The 23,334-nt window shown below is 34.9% G+C and overlaps 2 protein-coding genes across 4 annotated transcripts; both read right to left on the bottom strand.

The window, feature by feature from the left end:
• Nucleotides 1-7,282: 7,282 nt before the first annotated feature.
• Nucleotides 7,283-15,261, bottom strand: LOC120777349 (protein tipE). Of its 2 annotated transcripts, none has more exons than XM_040108601.1 (5): nucleotides 13,892-15,261; nucleotides 13,513-13,708; nucleotides 12,352-12,525; nucleotides 12,023-12,259; nucleotides 7,283-8,647 (listed from the first exon to the last, which is right to left on the bottom strand). In XM_040108601.1, exons 1-5 carry the CDS (start codon nucleotides 14,121-14,123, stop codon nucleotides 8,602-8,604), a joined length of 885 nt encoding a protein of 294 aa, XP_039964535.1. In that variant the 5' UTR covers nucleotides 14,124-15,261; the 3' UTR covers nucleotides 7,283-8,601. The 2 variants fall into 2 exon arrangements, with proteins under 2 accessions (XP_039964535.1, XP_039964534.1); XM_040108600.1 differs by lacking the exon at nucleotides 7,283-8,647 and adding an exon at nucleotides 10,485-11,001.
• A 25-nt stretch (nucleotides 15,262-15,286) lies between these two features.
• On the bottom strand, nucleotides 15,287-21,875 carry LOC120777348. Of its 2 annotated transcripts, XR_005705510.1 has the most exons (3): nucleotides 19,252-21,875; nucleotides 18,992-19,098; nucleotides 15,287-15,698 (listed from the first exon to the last, which is right to left on the bottom strand). XR_005705510.1 is itself a non-coding variant. In XM_040108598.1 (2 exons), the coding sequence occupies exon 1, from the start codon at nucleotides 20,609-20,611 to the stop codon at nucleotides 19,262-19,264; it is 1,350 nt and encodes a 449-aa protein (XP_039964532.1). In that variant the 5' UTR covers nucleotides 20,612-21,875; the 3' UTR covers nucleotides 15,287-15,698; nucleotides 19,252-19,261. The 2 variants fall into 2 exon arrangements, 1 of the variants encoding a protein (XP_039964532.1); XM_040108598.1 differs by lacking the exon at nucleotides 18,992-19,098.
• Nucleotides 21,876-23,334: the final 1,459 nt, after the last annotated feature.

Here is a 23,334-nt window from a genome sequence, read left to right as displayed (position 1 = left end):
GGAGCTTTTGGTATTGTTCAACGTACTTATGTATGAACATAGTGATGATGTTTTTTCAATCAATAAGAGTTTGCCGATTTGGCAGATTCGTGTCAAAACTTCTGAAAAAACGAGTTTGGAGCCGACTGAGTGATGTGCATAATCAGCGCAGGGTCGGGTTTGTGGCTTGACTACTCATAAACCAACATGCTTTTGATCAAACCACAAAGGTAGATGACCACTTAAACATGTATTAGATCATATAAAAATTGTATATTGAAATTTTGTGACAAAATGGCAGCTACTGAGCCAATTTTCAGGAATGCCCCTAGGATGGTTCTAGGAAAATGGCATCTTAATCTATAAATACTGGCTCAATTTTTGATCAAAAATTAATAATTTATTTTTTATAAAATAAATTGCAATAATAACAAACTTTATGAGTCGGTTTTGAACCGATTTACTCTATGTGACCACTCCGTTTGACTTAAAAAGAGCAAATAGTCGAAAGACCCAAATTTTAAGTGTGAGGTGAATGAGAATCACAACTTCCGTTGGTTATATTCGAAAAATATTTGTTGGTGCCTCCATCGCTTTGTCTGCTTTAACTTTAGTATATCGTCAGAGATCTTGGGCGACCATGTCCTTATAGGCACTCAATCGAAGTAGCGGAAATAGACAACCAGACCGTCCCGTAATCGATTGGTTGGGTGTAAATTGAAGTCTTGAAAAATTGCTTAAATTTTACTATTTCAGAACTTATCAAACACAAGTTTCGATCCATCCAAATTAGACTCAATACGCCTCCAAATTAGAATAAAAAAATCACTCTTACATCCACGAGTATCTAGTAGTATGTTGGCTTAAAAATCGCAACCCTAAAGATATGCATATGCACAGCATTAGATTGTATGATGAGTCTTAAGTCCACAGAGCGTTCTGTTTGCAACTCTTGATATTTGAGAGGCGACGGCAGTGTCAGCAACGTCAATACTGAATACCAACAGTGAAAGCTGGACTGGTCAACACTATTTGCTTGGTTATGATTATGTTTCTTTTTGTCTGTTCTTGTTGTTGTTAGTTGACTTTTTGCACTCATAAAATAAACATTTCTATTACTTGTACACTGAGGACACTTGTAAATTTCCTTTTTTTTAGCGCTACTAAACACTTGCAAATAGAACAACAAGTCGCTTATAGCGCTGGCAGAAATTGTTTGCTTGCTTGTTGTTATTATTGCTGTTGTTCACAACCAAATGGAATGTTGAGTATACGACACGTGCGCGGAATGCAAAGTATTTGTCAAGCGCTGTAGTTATTTTTATTTTTTACTTTTATCATTTAACTATTGATTTTGTTGTTGTTGTTGCTTTCTGTAGAATTCTGCAGCTTTACTTCTGTCGCATCTCCTTCCGTTGAAAGCGCAAATCTCAAAGGCAAGCAGCCATATAAACAATAAAATGCAAACTAAACTCACACACACATACATACAACACAGCCACTCGAACTCGAACTACACTAACAATAACAAGCACTTACGAGACGTAATTGTTACTGCAGTCTCTGGTCTGGCCGTAGTGAAGTCATCGGCATCATAATGCTTTTAAGTAGATTGCACTGGTGCCATGGTGCTTTGTGTGCTGAGTGTTTGTTGGCGCTTGCCATTTGCTAATGTTTTTGTTGTTTTACGCTGCTTCTTCCGCTTCATTGTTTTCACTTCGGATGCGAGTTGCTGTAAATATGCATGTGCATGCTTGTAGATTGGCTCTGTGCAAGCAATATTTATACATTTGTAGGTCACAGTAATTTTACAACAATAACAGCAACAACAAGGTGTAGTGTAAATGATGCGCAAGTGAAGAAATGAGCAAACAGTTGGGAGACACAGACAAATAGTAAAACAGTTTTGCCTTGCAGATTGTTGGCAATGCACACACAAACACACACATACACCCAAATGCTTTTAGTGTCTCTTTGCATGTACATATGTGTGTGTGTGTAGATGGCAAGCAATCAAGAAAATAAATTAACAATGTTGTAATGGCAAGTTGGCGCCGTCCTCGTCGCTTTGCGCCAACCTTTTCTCACTTTTCACCAGTGACGGATTAAGGACAAATTGCACATTCAATTAAATAATTAGAAAGTAAATAAGAAGAGAAGCAAAAACAAAAACAAAAAACAAAACATGATACTTGAGTGCTATTTTTAGCTGTTTGCGGGATTTGGTTACAAAGTGAGATAAATGACAAAATGTTTAAGGACTGTTTTGTGCTATACCATGTGATCAAATTTGACCCGGAACAGGATATTGGTAAATATTTTTCTAGATTAGTACTTTTTCTTTTAACTTTGTGGGAATTTGATATTTATATGTCAAATGTTTTGTGTTTTATAACTGCTTGTTAAAGACGCCAAAAGTTTGTGTGGTGATTTTTACTGTAAAAAGGAGTATTGGAAAATTAGTTTTCCTGAAGGTTTTGTGGTTCCAATGGCATCACGAAATCATGGTTTTGGGAAGAGTACTTTACAACGAGCATAGGTGTTTGAGTGTCACAAAGCAACACTTAGGGTCATGAACACATTAAAAACTTGCCTTATGCCAGGTTGCTAGCTTCCTCTGTTAATGACGACAACATCGAAATTACGTCGAAAATGGTCGTATTAACGTCATAGAAAGAGCAGATGATTTCAACATCTCTTAGGGATCGAATAAACGCAGTTTGATTCTTGTTTAGAATATGAATGCTGTTAATGCTAGGCTCTTATCAAAAGGCCTAATTTTTTTGCTAAAAACGAAGTTATTAGAGATTGCTAAAGTGTTGCTTGACAAGGTAGCTGAGGTAACAAGACATAAGTTTATGAATGTGACGTCGAAACTGTTGAACAATCTATTATTCATGCGCAGAAGGCACTAAAGGCCATTCCAGTCGAGACTTTCATATTTCAAGTGTGTGAAAAACTGTTGCTCAGCAGCTTTTTTTGTATTAAAAATGTAGAATTTACTTATCAGACGATAAATTAATGTTTCAAATTCATAAAAGAAAGCATGAAATATGTCTCAACATCTTTAAACAGACAGAAATCAATATTCTAAATTTTAATATATAGTGTATCCTTTTTATAACCTTCAAAAGATTTTTGAGTCTAAACAAGTTATCCCAACTTTCCACCTAATTTTTGTATTATAAAATATCAAGTATTTTAGATCCTTTAACAATTGTCTTATGTGCTCTCAAGCGATTTGTAATTTTTCTACAAGGTGGTTCGCTCACTCACATGAAACTAATCTGGAACTTCACGCGAACGTTTAACGACTGCTCACTTAGTTTGTATGAGCCATTGTGGTCGAATTTAATAAGAACACAAATTCTTGGTTGGTTGTTGAAAAGGGAGGCGAGAGATCGCAGCCAATTATTTACTTACAAAATTTCGATTTTGATGATGTTCGCAAACAGTCACAATCATTTGTGCTGTACTGAGCTTTTAGCAGTTGACGCTGGACTCAATATATGTAGCTTAAAATATAATAAAAACTGCTCGTGCAAATTTATAGCAGCATGCCAAGAATTAATAGCATTATCATTGTTGAAACACGCAACATTCATTATTATTACGCTGGTGGTACGCAGCGTATACGTAACCTTTGCGATACGAGCTCAAACTTATTAAAACACACGAAACATTAAAACTGTTATACTTACACATTTTCTCATTATTGTCCGCATTTTTATTCTCTTTAGGGTTGAATTAGTAAAATAAACGCATTTTGTATTTTCATTTGAATTTTATTTAGCGATTGCCATTATCTTTATTTGAAGATTTACAATTTTGCGCTGAAGAAAAATATTTTTTTATTTTTATTTTTTATTTTGTAAATAGAATCCTGTATCGATTTGTTACAATTTGTATTTGTGTTAGTATGCAGGTAGGTATTGCAAAACGTTTTGAAGTGAATTATATTTTTATTTAGCTTTTGCTTCCCATAGCAAGGAACTAATAGCGCCGACGCTACTAAAGCCTTTGAGAAAAGGTGTGTTCACAAATTATAAAAAATTCAATATTATGACAATAATACAGAAATTATGACAAATAAAAAATTATTATGGAATTTTATGCACCATTTGTGGTTTTAATTTATGAAAGGTGTTTTAGGGGGAGTTTTGATTTTTTTGCTATTATTTTATTGCAATCTTTGAATATTTATACAGCTCCCGCTAGAGGTTATATATAGTGCAGAGTTAAATGGGCTTGATGACCATGCGTAATACGTATAGTTTCACTCATAATTTGGTTTTCGAGCTAATTCGAAGAATTATTGAAATCGTTTGTCCTTTATTGGCTTGAATTATAAAATTATTTTAAATATTTATTAAACTTTTGAGTGTGAATACTTTTACTACGCTCAATCTGAAAATTCATAAAAAACTTATTTATAAAGGAGGTATACATAGTCCATTTGGACTAAATTTAAAATATAATTAAAAAATCTATTACAAATATTGAAATAGCTGAAGTTGTTGTAAGATAGGGTTTTTTGTGAAATTTCTTTTCTGTGAAATTTTTTAATTTTCTAAATTGATTTAAAATTCATTTTGATAGTTCATATCTAAGATAGAGTTTACGATGAAATCGATCGATATGTTCTTAGGAATAACTGGAACTACATATTTTTGACTAAAAATCTGTGAGTTCTCAAAATATATTTAAAAATGAGTTTTACTTTGCAAATATGATAAAGTGTTTAAGATAAAGCGATCGAGGCTCGAATATGTTCGGTAGAATAATTGGAAATATTTCTGATTTTTTGAGCATTTTCATTCTAAGATAGTTTTGAAAAGAAAATCGTTCGAGTCTCGAATATATGCATCAGAATAATTGGAGATATTTCTGAGTTTTGAGCATTTAGTTTTTAAAATAATTTTGTACATGAAATCGTTCGAGTCTCGAATATGATTTTCGGAATAACCTTTTGATTTTTTAATATTTTCATTGTAAGATAATTTAAAAAACCGTTCGAGTCTCGAATATATTTATCAGAATAATTTGTAATATTTCTGAGCTTTTGCGCATTTTGAGACCCAGATAATTCGAGTCTCGAAAAAGGTTTTCTGGATGACTTTTCGCGTTTTTTAAGTGAAACCCTATTAATTCCATAAAAAACGTTATTTATACTTGTCAAACTCCTAAAATATGTTTTCGGCATAACGCGATTTTTTGAGTTTAAAAAATATCGTTCCTCTCTCGATTTTTTCGGAATAAATCCAATTGCTTTTAAGTTTTTCAATAAAAACTGGTTAAATCTCCGATTTTAAAGTAATTTTATTTTTTATTCTAAATTGTTAATAAAGTCGGGTGAGTCTTTAATGTTTCTCGGAATAATTCGAATTTTTTTAATAAAAATCAGAAATTCTCATTAAGTCAAGTATTATTAAGCTTTTTTAACCTATTGCCATAGATATTTTCCAAATCTAGATAAGAGCCTAATGCAGACTTTCTTTGCTTGCCATAAATCTGTCACTTTAGTGGATTCACTTATTTATAGAGGGAAGCGCAGCTGATCATTAGACTAAACCATAGCGTAACGGGAGACAAAAAACAGAAAGTCTATAGAAAGAGTTTATTATTTCTATTTCTTCTCAGTCTATATCAGATAATGAAGTAAACGAATAGAGCGCGATTAGGTCAAAGAAAATAACATTATTTTCCTGCTTTGTACACTACTCCCTCATCATAATTAAATTAATTAAAAAATCCTACAGTGATAAACTAATTACGTGCATAATATATAACCTCTAATTCCGATGCATATTTCTTGAAGATTCTACAATTTTTGTACACAAAAATTTAAGTTTTAACCTTTTAAAGCTAAAAAAAAACCAAATTAGGAGCACTTTATTGCAATAATTGTTTTTTTTTTTTGCTTAATGAGCTGCTAGTAAGTTTATGTTATGGAAATTTAATTTTCGCACAGTTTTAGCAAAGCTTTTTAAGCATATATTTATATATACAATTTTTCATGTTTTTTTTGCGCTTCAATTCTAGTGAATTTCTTAGCGCATTAAAGCTTTTGCACAAATCTAATAAAATAAATTTTTGTTCAAATTATACAACTCTTCAAAATCGTTTTTGGAAGGTACTTTTTAGTGTTAACAAAATATTCAAAATAAATATATTCAAAATGTTTTTCGAAAGTTACATTTTTGGGAAGAAAACTCGTACAATATGTTTATTATTTGCTTACACATTTGCCGAAACTGAAAATTGTGTGTGTGTCGTTAATGTTGCATTATTGTTTAACACAGTATGATACATAGTTATATTTACCATTTTACCTTAACTGTAGTGCTACATATTTGACTAGTCTAAACTTAAGTAACTCTTTAAGCCAAATTCGATTTACATTACAATTCAAATCTTATCAAGTATATATTTTGCAATTCATTTACTATTTTGCTGATATTCAACGCCCATTCAGCAAATCGGCGTGCGTTATTTCATTCCTACATTACTTACAACATTTTCAACATTTTAAACAAATTCTGATTTTCTAGGGTACAACACGCTGAGAACACAAAACATATAATAATTATGACTATTATCACAATCCTTGTCTTTCAATGTATCTATAAATAACTTTTTCAAGTCAAATTCAATATACGAGTATAGTTCAATAATTTAAATTTTTAGAATTTTCAGCAAAACATTTGTCTACTAACAAAATACACAATACAACAAAATATACAATTTTTCGCAATTATAAACTTAAGCGGCAGCTGTTGTGATGTATTGCAGTGCAAAATTGCTTAGAATGAAATGTGTAGCTTTCACTTTTACAAAAAAGCTTTTTTCGAGCTTTCATTAGTTTTCAAAGCTTTTTTCGAGATTGCGCTCGCTTTCTGTATTTTCGTTTATTGAGCGAGAAAGCTGTTTTTGAGCTTTCGGTACTTTGCTTTCTGAGGAAAAAAGCTTTTTTCGAGCTTTCACTTGTCTTCGTTACCTCTGTTTGCCGAATAAAAAAACTTTTTTCGAGCTTGCACTTGCTTACGGTACTTTCGTTTGCTGCGCGAAAAAAAGCTTTTTCGAAAGAGCTTTCATAAATTCAAAATTTGTTATTAGAAAAGTGTTTGGTCTGCTATTTTAATACATATATACGAATATATTTTGAATTGCTGTTTTGTTTTCTTTTTTTTGTTGAAATAAAGCTGTCGCCGTACTTACATATGTACTTTCTTATGCTACAAACATACATATCTGTGTTGTACTTAGCTTATATTTATTTGTATGACACTTTTTATATTAATTATATAAATGCAAAACAAGCCCTACAATATTTTATATTATAACTTTTTATATAAATTTTTTTTTTTTTCTATTTTACATATCGTGCTTTAGCATTTGCATATCAAGTTTTACTTCAAGTGCAATTGCAAATTCGAAAATAATAATAAAAGCTTTAACAAATAAATCGCACGAATACTGCTCTGGAGCTTGCAATAAGCATAATACATACATACTTATGTAAATACTATTGAATTTGCGGCAGACTATTGCTTTGCTCTTGTGTTTAGCGCTATGGGGGCGGAGGAGAACAGTACGAATTGTCAATTTTTTTATTATTTACTTTGCAAATTGCGAATACTGTTATGTATACAAATGCGTAGACGAACATGCATACATACATACATATGCATTAGGGTGTCTGTTATTTTTCAAGTTGATAGTTTTGTAAATATTCCTTCAAAAGTTCTATGCAATTAAAGGTCTGCATCAAATCATCCAATGTACACCATGTCGTATGAAAAACACAGAGTGCATAAATCAGAACTATGAGCGCTTGTTGTTGTTGTTGTGGCGGCAGAAAGCATTCTTGAAGTAATTTCGAGGAATGGTTCCAAGTTGACAGTCCTTGGCTGGATAAAAATTCGGTTACTTAGAACCGACTGTCGGGGGAACGCACTATGAGCGCTCTATACATTTGATGCATAACTTTGACGGCGTATAACTTTTAAATGAGTGTTTTTATGGAAAAAGTCATTGAGACCTTTTAGTGGCTCAGAAAATTTTGTATGAGAATATCACTTTTTAAGGCTTGCAGATTTACTTGTTTAGGGGAAAATATTAAAAAATCATTTACCATGTTATATACGTAAGAAAATAAATATGAAATGAAACTAAAAAGAGCTTGTTTACATTTTAATGCTATTTCTAGCGCAAACACTGAAACCTCAAGTGTCAAAAAAACAACCTGAACACCCTAATATACATATTGCTTTATGTATGTATGCACATGGCTGTAATACACATACGAATGCGTTTAGCTATAATGAGTCCTAAATATGCATGTATAGGTACATACACATCGTCATATTTAACTAGCTACATATATGTATGTATGCATGTGTGTATATATAAGTACTATGTGTATGAGCGCTGTAGGTAAATATTATTATTTATTTGTAACTGTTGTGTACGAATACAAAATGTGGCTATCGATTTTCTACATTGTACTCCTTCTACGAATACGAATACGAGTACGTGTACGATTTCTTGCTGTTGTTGTTGTGTAAGCAGCTTTTCTAATGCTACGAGTATATCTAGCCTTTCACTAGACTCGCTAGTTCACTAGTATTCCATATCATCTTCGTCGTCACTTTGACACAGAAGTTTTCTACAACGGAAATTGAATGAATGAATGAAAAACTGTGTGTGCTTTTTTTAAGTTTTTTTCGTTATTTTTTTTGTGTGTTGTTTATGGTGTGGGCTTCTTTGTTGTTTACGAAAATCAGGCAAAATTGTTGCACGTGCGTTTTTGAAACGGGAGACAGACCAATCGTACAAGTCTACAGGTTTGCATGCATTTTGTAACATTTAAGTAATGGATTTTGGTATTTCTTTAAAAAAGTTACAAACATTTTCTACTATCTAAAATCTCTAATAATCTAAAATATGCAATTAGTTTTAAAAACGTGCTGTGAATCAAAAATACATTTATGGATGTTAGAATAAGAGACACGATACGAAAAATTGATACTACCCACAGGCAGACATTTACGAAAGTATTTTGTAGTTAAAACAAAATCACACATTTACATATATGAATATATTTGGGTTTATTTTTTTTGAACTCTTAGTAAACAAAAACAAATTTTGGCTCTTTAATGCTTGCAATCTAAACAGCGAAAACAAAACTTAAATTAATAAAAAAATATAATTAATAAAAAAGAAGAAAAAACGTTTTTTTCGATTGCACCGAAGCCATAATATCGTTCACCAAAAAAAGGTTCCATAGAAGTATTTGATTTTGATTAGTCAGTTTGTATGAGAGCCATATGCTATAGTGAATCGATCTGAACAACTTCTTCGCATATCACATAATCAGACAATAATTCACGCCAAAATTCGTGAAGATAGCTTCTCAAATGAAAAACCTTTCCATGCAAACACTTCATTCCGATCGTAAAGTTTGTATGACAGCTTTATGCTATAGTGACTCGATCTGAACAATTTCTTTGGAGCTTTTACCATAGTCTTGGAAAATATTTTTTGCTAAATTTCGTGAAGATATCTTGACAAATAAAAGAGTTTTTCTTACAAGGACTTTGTTCCGATCGCTCAGTTTGTATGGGTGCTATATGCTATAGTGGTCCCCTAACGGTTATTGCAACAAATAACATAACATAAAATAATTTTTGAGGAGAAAAGGACGTAAACAAAGTTTCTGATTGATAGCACAAAAAGTGAGGGACTAGTACGCATTTATACAAATGGAGTTGCCAGCTCACTTTGAACATAAATCTCAACGAAATAATTAAAAAGTTGAAAAATTATTGTTTAACTAAAGAGTTAATTGAGAGTTGTTAGTTTTTATATTTTTAAACGTATCATTTAAAAATTCTTATAAATTTTTTTTTTGTGGTTTAAGAAATTTTTAAAGAATATGATATAAAATAACCATAAAACTTTAAAAATTTAATTAAAAAAAAGATTGTTTACAAAATATTTTAATTAATAAATTTCAACAAAATTAAAAAAAAATTCAAAATAAGATCAAATTTGAATTTTAATAAAAAATAGTGTTAGAGTTTTGCCGTATTTTTCGAATATATTACTCGATTTTTATTAAATTTTTCGTTCAAGAAAAAGCCAAAGCTTTAAATTTAATTTAAGTTAATCTAATTTTAATTTAAGTTAATAAGTTAATATTTTCTACTAAAATTTAATTTAAAATGTACGCACAAGCAACTTAGAAAGAATTTGGTTAGCAAAGCTCTATGTTCTGAAATTGTCAGGCTAACGTGACGTCATTGGACCAGCTGATTTTAAATCAATCAAGAGCTTAATTTCGATCTGTCAGTTTGCATGACAGCGATATGCGATAGTGATTAGACCTGAGCAATTTCTTTGGTTAGCAAAGTCTAATATCTGAAATTGTAAGGCTAACGTGACGTCATTGGACCAGCTGATTTCCAGACAACCAATTTATGAAAAAGCTGATAGCGTGCTTCTTTCACACCACAATTTCGCTTTTAGATAATGATTTGGCGCAGAGTTTGACTCTACGTAAAAAAAGTTGAAATTTAAACCAAAAAATCTTTCGAAAATGCTAACTACTACTAAATGTGAATTTATCGCTCACAAATCTAATTTTTAAGAACAAGTTCACTACTTTATATTTTAATAAATTTGTGTGCGCTACTCTTCTGAAATTAGTGCCATTTAACTAGTCTACGCGTACTACATGCTAAATTAGTAGTTTATATCTAAAATTTCAATATCTCAGTATTTAGCTAACAAGGGTTGGAAAATGTGCGCGAGTGTAATCGAAAAAGTTTATAGAAATAATTTTTTATTCGATAAATTTGCAATTTACTGTATTGATATAATATTTTTAAAGCTTTTTTTGCATTTAACGGTTATTTAAATTCATATCAAACGGTTTCAATAGGCACTTGCATAGATTTCGTTTAAAAATTACTGAGGGATAACGTTTTCTCCGGTTTGCAATTCATGCAGTTAACAATCCTGTAAATATTCGTTAATGGTAAACGGTCATTACAAACATTAATGTTTAACTTTGTTTTTGTTTTTTTCTTTAGTTTTGGTTTGTCTTTTAGTCATTTAAAGGCGGTACTAAATGAATTCACTAAAGTCAATGACAATAACGAGCACACTACGAGCGAGTAATAAATGAGTTATTCGAGCGAGCGTAAACACGAAAAAGAGAAAGTCGAAAGGAGTAGAAGGAAAAATGTAATTTCTGTTAATTTTGACAACATAAATGCAACAACAATAGCGCCAATTCGCATGCCAATATGTAATTAAATTGAGAACATGCAAATAAATACGTTTCAACTACAAAAAAAAAATTTTATAAATAATTTTTTTTCATCAGTAATGTTTGACCGATTCAAATATGTATGTATGTACATGCTTACTTCCACTTCTTCACAAATCAAAATTCTCAACCATATATGTATGTATTGGGAGGATATGCCATTCTTCACAACAAAATTATGGATTACATTACGATAATTCTAATAAAACTCAAGTAATTAATCGATAAAAATATGAATGCTTAACGGTACAACCGCATTTACTACAATTATGCATATAAATATTTATAAAGTAGGTATGTAACAATATGTCTATGTTGACTACACATGAAATTATGTAAATAAATATATATGTATGCAACGAGTATCTAGTCATTTACGAATGCCATAACAAATTTCGAAGAAACATTCCAAATTACACAGGTTTTTATGCAGGTACAGTAGGATATAGCTATGATTAATATTCAATTTTCTTTTCATTTCCTATTCACTTCTTCGTCACTTTCTTTTTTGTATATTTCGTAATTAAAGTTCATAACAACAACTTAAAATACAATATGTAGTTAGTACTAATGCATACTGAGGGATTACGAGATTACGAGCATATGTATGTGTGTTTGATGATGTAGTAGTTAGTTGGGTAGGTAGTTATGTTAAGTAGTTGATTGTGGTGATTAATTATTGTTTAACAATTTGTTTTTGAAACTCACTCTTCCTTCGAGGGAAACTTCTCCGCATAGACCCGTGATGATTTGTTGCATGCTTTGTCGCAACAGGGGCAGTACCAATAGCTGAGCACACCAATCGAAATGGCGAATAGAACATTCGGTATGATAAGCGACAGCACGAGATGATACAAGTTGTTCTCCCACGAGTAGCGACCGATCACCACTTCTGGGTAGGCACGACTGTAATAACAGGGAAACGGTTCGCCAATGTGCGAGTAGCTATTGTAGAAGAGAGCGTGAGCGCACAAGTGAGAAATATAAATGAAATTTAAATATTATTGAAATTCAATATATGTATTTTTAAGACTCACCCATATTGGCGCGCAAAGACACTGCAATTCGTTGTGGGTGGATAACCGCAACCTTCCGAATTGATGAGAAATTTCGTATAACTGACGTCCCATTGCACCTTATCCAGTTCATGTGGATTCTTTTCCCATTCGATAAATGGAATGCGTGTGTAGTTGACGTACAACTGATGGCACCTGCGAGAGTAATTAGAGAGGAATTTATTTTATTGGTATTGGCGAGATGGGAAAGGATTTGTCAATAAAACCTACTTTTATGGCGAAATCTAGATGTTCTACGGTACCAAAGCAGTATCCTATCCATTATACTTTAACTACTTTGCTTTCCGTTTTTAAATTTCGAAGAATTTCCGAATTTTTTGCAATTTAGTATTGAGGATTTTGCGAGTTTTTAGTCTAAATTTAATATAAAGGTTTTGAGAAAGATAGATTGTCGGCGGAGCCTATTTCTATATATTTATTGATGGTGCATATTTTCTATACATTCGGCCTTATTTAAATGTAGGCGACAAAGTAAAAAGAACGCACCAAATAGTAGGAAGGGTAGCCTAGCACCGCTATTGGTAGAGTGGGAATGAGTTGGACCTTCCATATCGTGTGTTATACTACTGAAACTTGGTATTTAGCGCTGGTCATCGGTTCATGCGCTGTCTCAAGATCTTATCGGCATCCATGCTGTATGGTTGAGAATCTTACCGTATATGAGCTGCAGAAGCTGTATGGAATAAGACGAGGTAAAAATCTCTCAGCACTTCACTTGCGAGCTCAAACTTTCACACTGGTGGGAATATAAATTAAACGTCTGACTAAATTTTTACTGACCACAAGGCGCTTTTATTTATATTTATAGGTTCTGAAACATGAGTTCTACTTTTATGGTTTCATAATCGACTGCATAGTAGTCGAAGTGTGATCTTTGGAACAGCCATAAAACCAAACGTAACCCACTGCCGCCCAGAAAAGTGCCCAAAAGCTGATATAATACCGTATTTGTGCTTTTAACACTGGGAAGAAATGAGCGAACTATCAGAATATTGTAACAAAGACCGCTAATGCGGTTCCAGAGCAGCTTTTGTTAAGTTCTTTTTGGCATTTTAACTAATGTCTTTCGTAAAGGTTGTAAGAATTGGACACGATTCGTTCACATATACGAGTAATACTTACTTGGTGAGTGATGACGTGCAGCCCTCGCGGCATGAACTCCACGAACAATTTCTTATGCCTTCCGCGTAGACATGATCAATGACAATACATGTAACTGGTACGGGGTCATAATCGGCAATTATCGTCGAGATTGCTGGGTCCACGACGAATGGTATTAAAAAGAGGAAGGCAAAAACCGACAGAATTGCAGTGGTTCCTGTGAAAATGAAAGTGAAATTTATAATATTAAAAATATATGTATGTATTCATGCATATAATTCCAACAAATATCAATATATACATCAGGAGTTCGAGAGCTGATAATAACTTTGGTGCAAGCTCGTTGTAGCTCACTAATATGGCTATTTTGAGCAATGCTGTGCTCATTTATTCAACTCACCAAGGCACAACGATGTGTAAAATTTCGCCTTCTCTAATATCGACTCCAATTCGAGATCGCTTTTCTTCTTCTGTGGCGATTGCATGCTCGAGCGACTCGAGCGACTCGAACGCCCCGAAGTCGCTGTCTTTGTGCTGCTTAAACTTAGCTTACTGCCGGTAATGGTGTGCGCCGAAATTGTCGGACTGGTCGGTAGCGACATTGTTGTCGTAGCGGTTGAACTTTTCTTCATCTTGCTGCGCTATACTCGTTTCTCTTCACACAACGACTGCTTTTAGTGTGTGTCTGTGGTACGTTACACGGTTTGTGTCTTGACTACAGCTATTAGTCGTTTGTAGTGTGTGTGTGTGTGTTTGTGGGTTCGATTGTTCGTGCGCTACTAACGATCGCTATTTATAGGTTCAGTTATTTATTTGTGTGTACTATTAACAGAGTTGCTTTGCAGTTTGTCCAGGTTTAAGGTTTTTTCGTAACACGTCGGTGTTTTTACTTTAATTCTATGTTACTTGATACTTGTTTCTGTTCTATTTTTAAGTTAATTTATTTAATATTCGATATTCACTAAATACTCTTCATACTAATTTGAACGGTAATTTATCTAATTTCTTATTTCATGCCTATTTGTCTTGTTTTACTATTTCCGGTCCAAGTCTGTTAGTTGTGTTCTTTATTATTTTGTTTCTGTTTTATCTATACCTTTGCTACTTTTCGTTTCACGTTCGTTTGTTTGTTTGTTTATTTTGTCGTCTCTTTGTATGTTATTGTTAATTTTTGTTAATTTTTCATATATTTTGTTTTTGTTTGTACCAAAATTTGCTGGAATATTTGCTTGATCACGCATCCCTCCAAACCGTTTGACTTTCCATAACAAGTGAGTTGCTGGTGTAGAAATGTGTGTATGGGTGTATAAGTGTGTGTGTCAGTGAGTAACTGTTGTAAAATATTTGTGTGTTGAGTGCCCGTTTGTACGAAATTAGTGCAAAAAGCGCTTCAATATAGATCTTTAACTAAGATACAGTTAATTCAAATGGAATAACATATAAATATTTGCTTTGCATTGTAGTTGTAGTTGTGGTGAACAATTGTAAATACTTTTCATATATACTAAACTTAAGTGGAATAATGTTCTTGCTTTGTTTTTGTTTTTTTTTTGCGTTTTGCTTGCGTTTACAACATTGAATTGAGTTCTTACAAATCTTTGAATTTATTTTTGTAAGTTTTTGCTTTCTTTTTGTCTTTGTTCTTTTGTAAATCTAATATTGTCTGAATGAATAAGTTTTACAAGACCTTTATGTCCCGTTAGTTGTTGTTGTTGTTCTTAATTCTTTCGTGTGCATAAATATTAATTTAAAATACAGCATATTTGCTTTCGAGAATATATTCAAAAACTTGTTTGCAGCAATTTCATTTTTAAATTTTTGGTTTTGTGTTTTTTTAACTTTCAAATTGATTGTGATTTGCATAAATTATTTGCTCTCTGTGGTTGTTTTGTGGTACATAATGTTTATTTGACTAATTTATAATATTTTTGGTTCGTTGCTGGCAAGCGCATTTTGCGGGGAGTGAAATTGAATTGAATTTTGTTTTTTGTTCTTTATAATTTTTGGGCTGATTAAAATATTTTTTTTTTAATTTTTGATGTAAAATTTTCTTGGTTTCTTTTTGATTTGAGTTAGTGAAGTGAGTGTGCTTTTGTACAACTTGTGTTGTTATTGTTGTTTGTTACTGCTGCACGGTCTGCTGCTTTATTGCATGGCAAACACGCCGGCCTGATGTACGGGACTGTCTTCTTGGAGCAGAGGAATGCCTAGAAAATTGAGAAAACACAAATGTTAGCGTAATTCAAGTGTTGAAAAAATTATTTCAAAACAAAAGTAGGTTAAAAGTGACAACTAATTAAGTAAGTAATTGCTGTGGGAGTTAGTAATTTACCGACTTTAAACTACTTAGATCTGTAGAATAGTTGCTAAAAAAATTTTATATTTTTGAAAATTAGTTCAAAATCAATACAATATTATTAAGGTACAACATATTTATCATTTTCAATATATGTACATATAAAATTGGATTGGGGAACTGTTTAATGAAACCATATGATGAGAGGTTGATGTTCTCAAAAATACTACTTTTCTACCATACTTCCTAGAAGGAATTAAATATCAATACTCTATATAAGCAAAATAGTCTCCAAAAACCTGTAGAGCCAACTGAGTTCAATACCAATTAATTAATGAATTTCATCCTCTTGGTGGTTGAATAAATGAGAGCATAGTTGCTTTAGCCTTAGTATCCTATAAGCGGTGGTGCCAAGACTGAAATGTTGATATAATTTGTGTCTTTCTACAGCAGAGATCATTCACCAGAAATACGTGATATTTGCTTATTGCTCGCTGAACTTATATTACGGTTATAACAATAGAAGTCGGACCCAAATTTTGTTATACCAAAACAGGAGTATCACTGACTATTCCACGGTGACCTTATAAGACCATTAAAAGCTTAAAGAGCATAACTATGTAGTGTGAATATGTATAAATTTCAAGAATATATAATACAAATTTTGAAGAAAGAAGTAATTGTGTGGAAAACTACAGAATATGCTGAAGATAATGGTGATTTTAACCTAATGTGGCTCATTGAACTGAGCGCCTGCAGTTTAGAATGCTGTAATTCAAAAACTCGGCCTCGACACCCGCGCCGTTAGTTCTGCTTTCTCCAGGCTGGACAAGGAAGCACAGAAAATGGGTCTGGCAGTGAACGAGGGCAAAACGAAATATCTCTTGTCGTCAAACAAACAGTCGTCGCACTCGCGACTTGACTCTCGCGTCACTGTTGACAGTCATAAATTTGAAGTTGTAGATAATTTCGTCTATTTAGGAACCAGCATTAACACCACCAACAATGTCAGCCTGGAAATCCAACGCAGGATTGCTCTTGCCAACAGGTGCTACTTCGGACTGAGTAGGCAATTGAAAAGTAAAGTCCTCTCTCGACGAACAAAAGCTAAACTCTATAAGTCGCTCATTATTCCCGTCCTGCTGTATGGTGCAGAGGCTTGGGCGATGACAACAACCGATGAGTCGACGTTACGAGTTTTCGAGAGAAAAATTCTGCGAAAGATTTATGGTCCTTTGCGCATTGGCCACGGCAAATATCGCATTCGATGGAACGATGAGCTGTACGAGATATACGACGACATTGACATAGGTCAGCGAATTAAAAGACAGCGGCTACGCTGGCTAGGTCATGTTGTCCGAATGGACGGAAACACTCCAGCTCTGAAAGTATTCGACGCAGTACCGCCGGGGGAAGCAGAGGAAGAGGAAGACCTCCACTCCTCTGGAAGGACCAAGTGGAGAAGGACCTGACTTCGCTTGGAATATCCAATTGGCGCCACGTAGCGAAAAGAAGAAACGACTGGCGCGCTGGTGTTAACTCGGCTATAATCGCTTAAGCGGTGTCTACGCCAATTAAGAAGAAGAAGAATTCAAAAACTATTTGAGATATCAATTTAGGTTAGGTTATGTTGGGTTAGGTTAATCTGGTATGCCAATAATATACGATTAGATCAGTTTGGTCCTTTGCGATACCAGATGGATTTCAGCTGCTAAGTATAAGAGGAGTAGTTATCCTTTAGTATGCCTGCATTTCACGCGAATACTAACAGACTCTTCGGCCTCATTATCGATATCTCTTCCAGTGTTTCATACCATATTGATCGATTTAAATTTTAAAAATATGAAAGACGAAATCAATTATTTGTATATAATTTTAACATTTAATTTTGACAGTTCTGTTTTAAAATGAAAATTAAGCGTTCGTAAGCGTTAAGCTTTCGCACAGAAAAAAATGGAGCTTTATAATAAATACAACAGTATTGCCTCAATACTTAAATTACTAAAATGATGAATAATTTTTAAACTAAATCGCCGTCTCAGTCAAAGAGAAAACCTTTAATTAGTGAAAGCTCTATTTTTAAGCTTGCAAAGAAAAACCCTTTAATTAGTAAAAGCTCTATTTTTTAAGCTTTCATGAAAAGGTGATTTCAAAAAGTTAATATACAAAATTATAATACACTCAATTAAACTATAATTGGAATGAAAACATTATGTTTATGTGATTTTTGTAAAAACCGAAACTTTCATTAAATAGAACAATATTTATTTATTTAGAATAAGTAGCTGAAAAATTTACCAGGGACTACAGGAACTGATTCTTAACTGATTCTACGCCTACTACTAAGCTTTCGCTCATAGTTTTTATTTGTATATTAACAAGAAGAATTTATAGTGGATGAAAGCTCTAAGCTTTTGTACAACATTAGCATTATTATTGAAAGTGTAAACGGTTTTTTGTTTTAATATACTGATACTACATGGAATACATATTATTTAGAATATAAGTTCTCTATACACTCAAATTAAAGCTCTTGGTATTCGACTAACCGAATTAACCGGACTCTCTTGTTCGATCATTATTCGAATAATAATATTCAGTTTGCAGTATCCGGATAGTTGTAGGTCGTCGACTATTCGTTTAACTATTCGACTAACCGGTTAACCGTTCATTGTCGACTGTTCGAATAGTAACCGTTGAACTTTTACAATTTTGTTCTAGTATATACGGGACCATTGGCATTTTCACAAAAATAAAGCGAGCAAAAATCAAAGTCTGTTCGGATTTCAAACAATTTTAAATTTTTTCACATGTTCGCAGTCGAGCAACTATTCGAATATTCCCAATAGAACGACTATAGAGCATTGTCAACACAACGAATAATTACGACTATTCGAATAGTGTTAAACGGTTAATATTCATACGAACGGTTACAAACCGAATATTCGAATAATTGGTTTTCAGGTTATTCGAATCATTTTAAGAGCCCTAACTCAAATCTATTTTACAAAGCTAAATTCGAGTATACCAAAAAGATTTAATATCATTTGAACATTTTAATTTACTATTCTAAAATATATGTTTATTACTGAATGAAAGCTCTAAGCTTTCGCGCGAAAAGCTAACAATATACACAAAATGGAATTCAACTAAATACGCGTGTATGCGTATGCCGTTATTCACAAAAGCTCCTTGCGAACCTACATCATAAACGACGCTTACAGACAATAACAACAGCACAAATGTTCAAAAATGTGGATAAATATTCGAACTTTCAGGTCTCAATCCACGTTGATGTAGCTGAAAGTATGCTGCAAGTGTAAAATAAGCATTACAATTTACATATCGATTTAAGCTGAACAAATATTTGAGAGTAATAACACAAGTTGTGAGATGGCAACTGGTTGTTGTGGCTCATAGCGAGCAATTAAATAAATAAAAGCAACAATCATTTGCATGCTTACGTGACGGATCTCATAGTGCCATTACGTCGTCGCCACCACCTCCACCAGTATCGCCCAAATTGGTCTGCGAGCCAATATTATTTTTCGCCAATATCGTATCGGTGTCCACACAACCCTTGAAGCGCATTTTCGCATCATCACCCACATAGACGGTCTTCTGACACAGCAGCAAGACCAGACACGACACCACAAACAAGACGGACGGCACAACCGAGGCGATAACAAACTGTCGATAGGTGACCTCCAAGTCAAAGCGAGCCACGACAATTTCCTTCTTTGACGGCGAGTAGAAGCAAGGGAAGCGCGCACGTGCATTGTGATCGCTGCCATCACGGCCGAAATCCTTCAAGAACTCCTTGCACTCATCCATCAGCGTATTCACACAACCCTCCAGATTGATCATGAGCTTTGACTCATTCGAAATGGTCAAATCGAAATCGGGGGGCGCTATCTCTGGCGTTGGCACCGACACCGATATGTGCAGATGACTTAAATACGTGAAATTGGTGAGATCCGTGAGCATATTGTGCTCTAGCGTCGAGCCGTTAATACAATCTAATGCCTCCACACGATCCGATGTGTTCTTTATGAAATAACACGATGCCATGACAACATTATCCGCGGATTCATTCCACACTTCTTCTTTGGTCTCTGCATTGATGGCGTTTTGACATTGCGACAAATACACTTTGTCGCCGCTCAACACCACCACATTCTTATTGCGTGTCGGTATGTCGACGCAACGACGGTCACAATTGTAGGGTGTGCGTATTTTGCGACACGTGCCGCGATTACACGAAAACAAACCGTTTATGTCCATACAATTGATTTTCCCCCGCCGACCCGAACACTTGACCGGCGAATCGCTATTCTTGAAAACACACTCGAACGCATCGGTTATATTCAAGCACTGACCTTCGGTACAATTAAATGTACCCGTCAAATTTTTGCACTCATCATTTATGCAGCGCGCCTTATCGGCGCGGTCCTGATCGATGCCGTAGCACGTCTTATTCGCTGAATTCGTGCAATTCTGAAAGGTGAGATTGGTGCCGTTGGTACGTAGATTCACGTAGATTTGTATGCAGGCGCCAGACGTCTTACTCAGGCACCACTCGCCGCACGAGCCCCACTCGCAGTTGTCCTTGTTGACGGCGCGCGTGGTGGTGCACATGACGGGCGTTGGATCGATGCCGCTCTTGAAGGCGCGCGTCGACGGCATATAGATGGCGACCGTTAGATAGACCAGCGCCACCGAGCTGAGCACGAGCGTCATTTGGCACACACAAATCGTGCCGCATATGCGCTGATCCTGTGGCGGTACAATGAGGTCCTCACTCGGCACCTTTTTCTTACCCATTGTGGCGACGGCTGCGGCGGCGGTTTACGGCTGTTAAGCGCTTGGCAGTTAAATTGGTTGTAGAGTTTGCTTGTTGGTTTTTTTTTGTTGTTTGTTGTTTGATGTTTCTATTTCTATTTTTTGGTTTGTGACTGTTATTAGTTTACTTTGCAGTTGCCAGCACTGGAAGTTTCTGCAAACTACTCGTCGTTGGCGATTCGCGTAGGCGTCCTCGTCGTCGTCGTCGTCGTTGGTGTGCTGAAACTTCCGCCTGTGTATGTATGCATATACTTAGGTTGGTGTTGTTTTGTTGTTGTTGTTGTTTGTTTGTTTGTTGTTGTAGTGAAACGAGCGCCTCAATGAATTTGTGCTATTGCTGCTGCCATCTAAATCGATTGTAACATATGATTGACCCAGACACACATACACAAACACACACGCATGCGTTTATTGTAGAAATTGGTGGAACTGTCAAAACCGCGCCTACACCACAATTTTTCTTCGAAATTATATAATTGCTTGTACTTCCTACACTTTTCTACACTCTAACACACACTTTCACTTTATTTTACTCGCGTTCACTTTTCAACGCGCTCATATTGACGTTTTGCTGTTCGTGAAAAATGCTGCACCTATTGATTTTTCCTCCTTCGGGCAGTTAGTTGGCGTAGCTGATGACTATTTTAATGTTCGTGCGCGTTAAATCTGCCGTATTTTCCGCTTGTCTGTCATAAATTTTAATTGAGCACAAAATTTTCGTGGCTAATAAAGTTGGTATTTGCTACAAAAACACACACGCACACACATGTATAGGCGCAGTGCGTGAAAGACCATTGAAGGATTGCGGCGACTTTGACACACTGAAATTACGCTCCACACACATGCACACACAGCTGCGTATTGCACCCAGCAATTCAATATTGTGAAATGGAGGTCAAAGGCTGAACGTCAAATTGTGCTGTTCCACCGATTTGCCAGTTTTGCTAGCGCCTCGAACTCTTGGTACAGCTGCACCGAAGCAAGTCCTGCTGCTGGCACATTAGTCCACACACCTCCTCGTATGGCAGCGTCAATAGCACGCCATATTCTGCCGAATCGCACTTTTTTCACAAATCGATTAAGCGCACACAGAGACACACACACAAGCGCGTTGATGAATTACACTTTTCTATGGCATTAATGCAGGAAAATATTAGTTTGCTGTTGATTAGTTTAGTTTTTGGTTGAACTATTACAAATTTTTTTATTTTGCACCGTTTTTCGTATACTCTCGTCCGTTGCACCGTTCCGACCACGGGCAATATGAGTATGTTGTGTGTATTGCGAAATGTCTCAACGGTAACCCGACACAATGCCTATCCGTTAGTTGAAAGTGGAAAAGTAATCATCGTAAAATGCTTAGAGAGCTGAGATTTCGGAGAATCTGTGAGCACACGCAGACACATACAGGCGCACATGTGTGAATAATAAGCGCTATGTGTGATGAAAGTGCTGTGAAAGCTTTGGCGATAACAATGACAAGTACGCGTGCGCATGCGCTGCACATGCAGTGGCAAAATAAGCAAAAAATCGATGAGAAATATTGTTTTTTTTTAGCTCTTGTCTTATTATTATTTTCTCTAGTCATTTTGCTCATTATGCGACAGCACTTTTGCTCCTGACATTCTTCACGCTGGTGGCATTTTGCCCATTTCGCTGCCACGCGACTTCACTCACGGTGCTTACTTTCCCATTCAGCTTGCGGCCAACTTGGCGCTGCTTGCCTCATGTTCGCAGCGCTACTTTTGCTTTTTTGCCACTTTCGCAACTTTCGCCTCGGCATTGCATGACATTTGGCAATATAGGCGATCCGTCAGCTTCTGCCTCGCCTGTAGTGTGGCCGCTCTCCGCCGCCGCTTGTGCACTCTACATTCTTCATATGCTGTGTTGTTAGCCTCTGCTACCATTTGCCCATGCGACTTCATATGTGTTTCTGGGGTGTGTTTTTATTGGGTCGACGCACAGACACCACAAATACGAGTACAACTCGTGCTTTGTTCTTTTTCGACAATTGTGCTTTGTGCTTTGTGAGTTGTACACGTATAAGTTGCATTAATATTGAACTCAATTATGTTGTTGTTGCTATTGACACAAATATTATAAACTATGAGCCACCAAGCTCTGTGGATTGCAAGACCAGTTTCTTCTTGTAAATCATGCTAATGAGCTTGCTTAGCCAAGAGTAATTATCGATCTAGCGGCAAGCCTAGAAAACGCGTCACATTAAAAGGGTCGCGTGATGAGTAATTAGCATATAAATTATGTCCGTGAGACGCCCCCTGTGACATGAACGATAAGGAATTAATAAGTCGGTCGCTTTAAATGGTGATGAAAGGTTTCCATCCAAGCATCATATTTTAATCAGTTTATGTTGTTCCTAAATCTATTGACTATCTGAAGATAAATATTTGCTCTCTTTATATAACTGATGTTGATAATATTGTTGTCAGAGCCAACTTCAGTATCTAGTTTACTATTTCCATACACTGGCTTTGGTTTTTTTCGGTTTCTGGTCATTTTTGGAGCTTCAGCTTCAGCGTCATATGAACCCAAATCTCATCAGCAGTAACGATGCGTTTGATAAATTTAGGGATCTTGGCTACGTTGCAACCACTATTTGAAGCCAATTTTGCAAAGAATTCAAGTCTTTTGGTACGAGCCTAGCATTGACAGGCTTCATACCCTTTCGATCGAAAGGAAATGTT

This window comes from Bactrocera tryoni, chromosome 5 (assembly GCF_016617805.1).
Source record: "Bactrocera tryoni isolate S06 chromosome 5, CSIRO_BtryS06_freeze2, whole genome shotgun sequence".
NCBI lineage: Eukaryota > Metazoa > Arthropoda > Insecta > Diptera > Tephritidae > Bactrocera > Bactrocera tryoni.
This window is presented reverse-complemented; position numbering and strand designations above follow the sequence as displayed.

Coding starts and splice junctions, on each gene's coding strand:
- LOC120777349 (XM_040108600.1), bottom strand. CDS start 14,123: ATGAAGAAAAGTTCAACCGCTACGACAACAATGTCGCTACCGACCAGT. Junction 13,709..13,891: donor TTACACATCGTTGTGCCTTG/GTGAGTTGAATA, acceptor TCATTTTCACAG/GAACCACTGCAATTCTGTCG. Junction 11,002..12,022: donor AAGTTTCCCTCGAAGGAAGA/GTGAGTTTCAAA, acceptor GAATATTTACAG/GATTGTTAACTGCATGAATT.
- LOC120777348 (XM_040108598.1), bottom strand. CDS start 20,611: ATGGGTAAGAAAAAGGTGCCGAGTGAGGACCTCATTGTACCGCCACAG.